The following is a 1812-nucleotide window of genomic DNA, read 5'->3' as shown; positions in this document are numbered from 1 at the left end:
AGGGTACCATTTTAGTTCTAGTTTTAGTTTTAGTTATTAAAAGGGCTCCATTTCAGTTCTAGTTTTAGTTTCAGTTATTAAAAGGGTAGTATTTTAGTTCTAGTTTTAGTTCTAGTGATTTACAAGTGCACATTTTAGTATTAGTTTTAGTTTCAAGTTCTTAATAGCAAAATCTTTAGTTCTAGTTTTAGTTCCAGTGCTTTAATTTGTCAAATTCTAGTTTTAGTTCTAGTTTTGGTTTTTTGTATCAATGTAGTTCAGTTCTAGTTCTAGTTCTTGGAACTAGAACTAGGAAAAAAATAGGTGTACTAAAATAGATTTAGTTCTAGTTCCGTTGGAACTAGCACAACACTACTTGCCAACTGGGTTTGGCAAATCTCTCTGCTACTTATACCTTCCCATAGTCTTTGACATGCTTCAGGATAATTACAGGCAGGAGGATCTGTCTATTAATACACATTGGACCAATCATTCTGTATCGATTGCTGGCTTGTACAATGCCTTTTCCACAACCGAAGCAAACGCCATGCCTGATTAATTTATTTCAGCCACGCCTAACTACCTTGCAATTCAGCCAGCTACGCCCAAAGCCATACAACGGCACAGAACAAATCCTGTATACGTAGTGGTCCTGACCCTCCTCTCTAGCTCTGCGAAGGTCAGGCTCCGCCTGACTAGCTAGCAGTACAGTACATGCAGCTTTCTCACCCCCAGAATCCTTTATACCAAGGAAAAGACTGTATATCTGCTTTCCCAACTTTTATTCTTGCTAGAGAAGTTTCAGACAGCAGTTTAGCTTTATCTAGCTGACCGTTTCCTGCAAAATAAGCTCAGACTTGCTTATAGCCGCCATTTTATCATTGTGACCACACCCGCTTTTAATGTAGATTAATTAGGCTATTAAATTTTAACTTTAATAATAGTTAGACGGTCTGCCCGTACAAACAAACAAACGCTTTCTCGCCTTAGTGCGGCGGGCTCAGGCTCGCCCCAAGGAGCTCAGGCTCGCCCCAAGGAGCTCAGGCTCGCCCCAAGGAGCTCAGGCTCGCCCCAAGGAGCTCAGGCTCGCCCCAACGAGCTCAGGCTCGCCCCAATTAGTGTTTGAAGATGTCATCAAGTAAGTGGCTTCTTCTCTTTCTTATTTTCTCCCTTACTTAACTCCTCTGTATCCTCTCCTTATTATAACTATTCACTATATTACTGTGTCCTCTTGTTATATATAGTCTATCAACCAGTGGGGAGGGAAGATCACTCTACAGTACAGGTAGGAGACTACCTGTACATGTGGGGTGGGGGCCAGCCTGATCTCCCTGTAGTACACAATGATGAGGAGAAGAAATCATTTTGTTCTGTAGTGGAGGTGTGTCACCTACCAACTGGTACGTGGGTACAAAAGCCTACCACTGGTGACCCTCCTCTTGGCGTTCAAGCATATGCTGCTGCTGTCATTAGAAGCGAAATATTCTTTTATGGAGGAGGTTGTGGTCATGATGAATGTTATCATAATAGTTTATACAGGTAAACATAATAGTTGCTGATAAATATTATTATATAATATTTTATACAGTTTCAATGTTGACACCTTCAATTGGAAGGAACTCTCTCCTACTACATCTCATCATGGTCCTAAGATGAAGGCTGGCTGTGGCATGGTTGCACTATGCATTAATGATGAAGACTATCTTGCCGTGATTGGAGGATTGGGTCCGATTGATAATAACACCCCACCACAACCTGGTGCCCAGTACAGGGAAGAGGCTTATCAACGTTGCAATGAAGTACATCTTTACAGATTAAAAACTGGTCAGCATA

The 1812-nt window shown here is 41.4% G+C and overlaps 1 protein-coding gene across 1 annotated transcript in view; it reads left to right on the top strand.

Moving 5' to 3' along the window:
- Nucleotides 1-1030: 1030 nt before the first annotated feature.
- Nucleotides 1031-1812, top strand: part of LOC109588057 (kelch domain-containing protein 1-like) — a 6276-nt gene continuing 5494 nt past the window's right edge. The window contains exons 1-3 of the mRNA XM_020004251.1: nt 1031-1117; nt 1224-1518; nt 1568-1803. Coding sequence (XP_019859810.1) covers nt 1108-1117; nt 1224-1518; nt 1568-1803 — 541 coding nt within the window. The 5' untranslated portion in view covers nt 1031-1107. The remainder of the gene's footprint in view (nt 1118-1223; nt 1519-1567; nt 1804-1812) is intronic.

This window comes from Amphimedon queenslandica, unplaced genomic scaffold (genome assembly GCF_000090795.2).
Source record: "Amphimedon queenslandica unplaced genomic scaffold, v1.1 AMPQUscaffold_12310, whole genome shotgun sequence".
Taxonomy (NCBI): Eukaryota; Metazoa; Porifera; class Demospongiae; order Haplosclerida; family Niphatidae; genus Amphimedon; species Amphimedon queenslandica.
The sequence above is the reverse complement of the archived record's forward strand: the minus strand, read 5'-3'. Positions and strand labels throughout refer to the sequence as shown.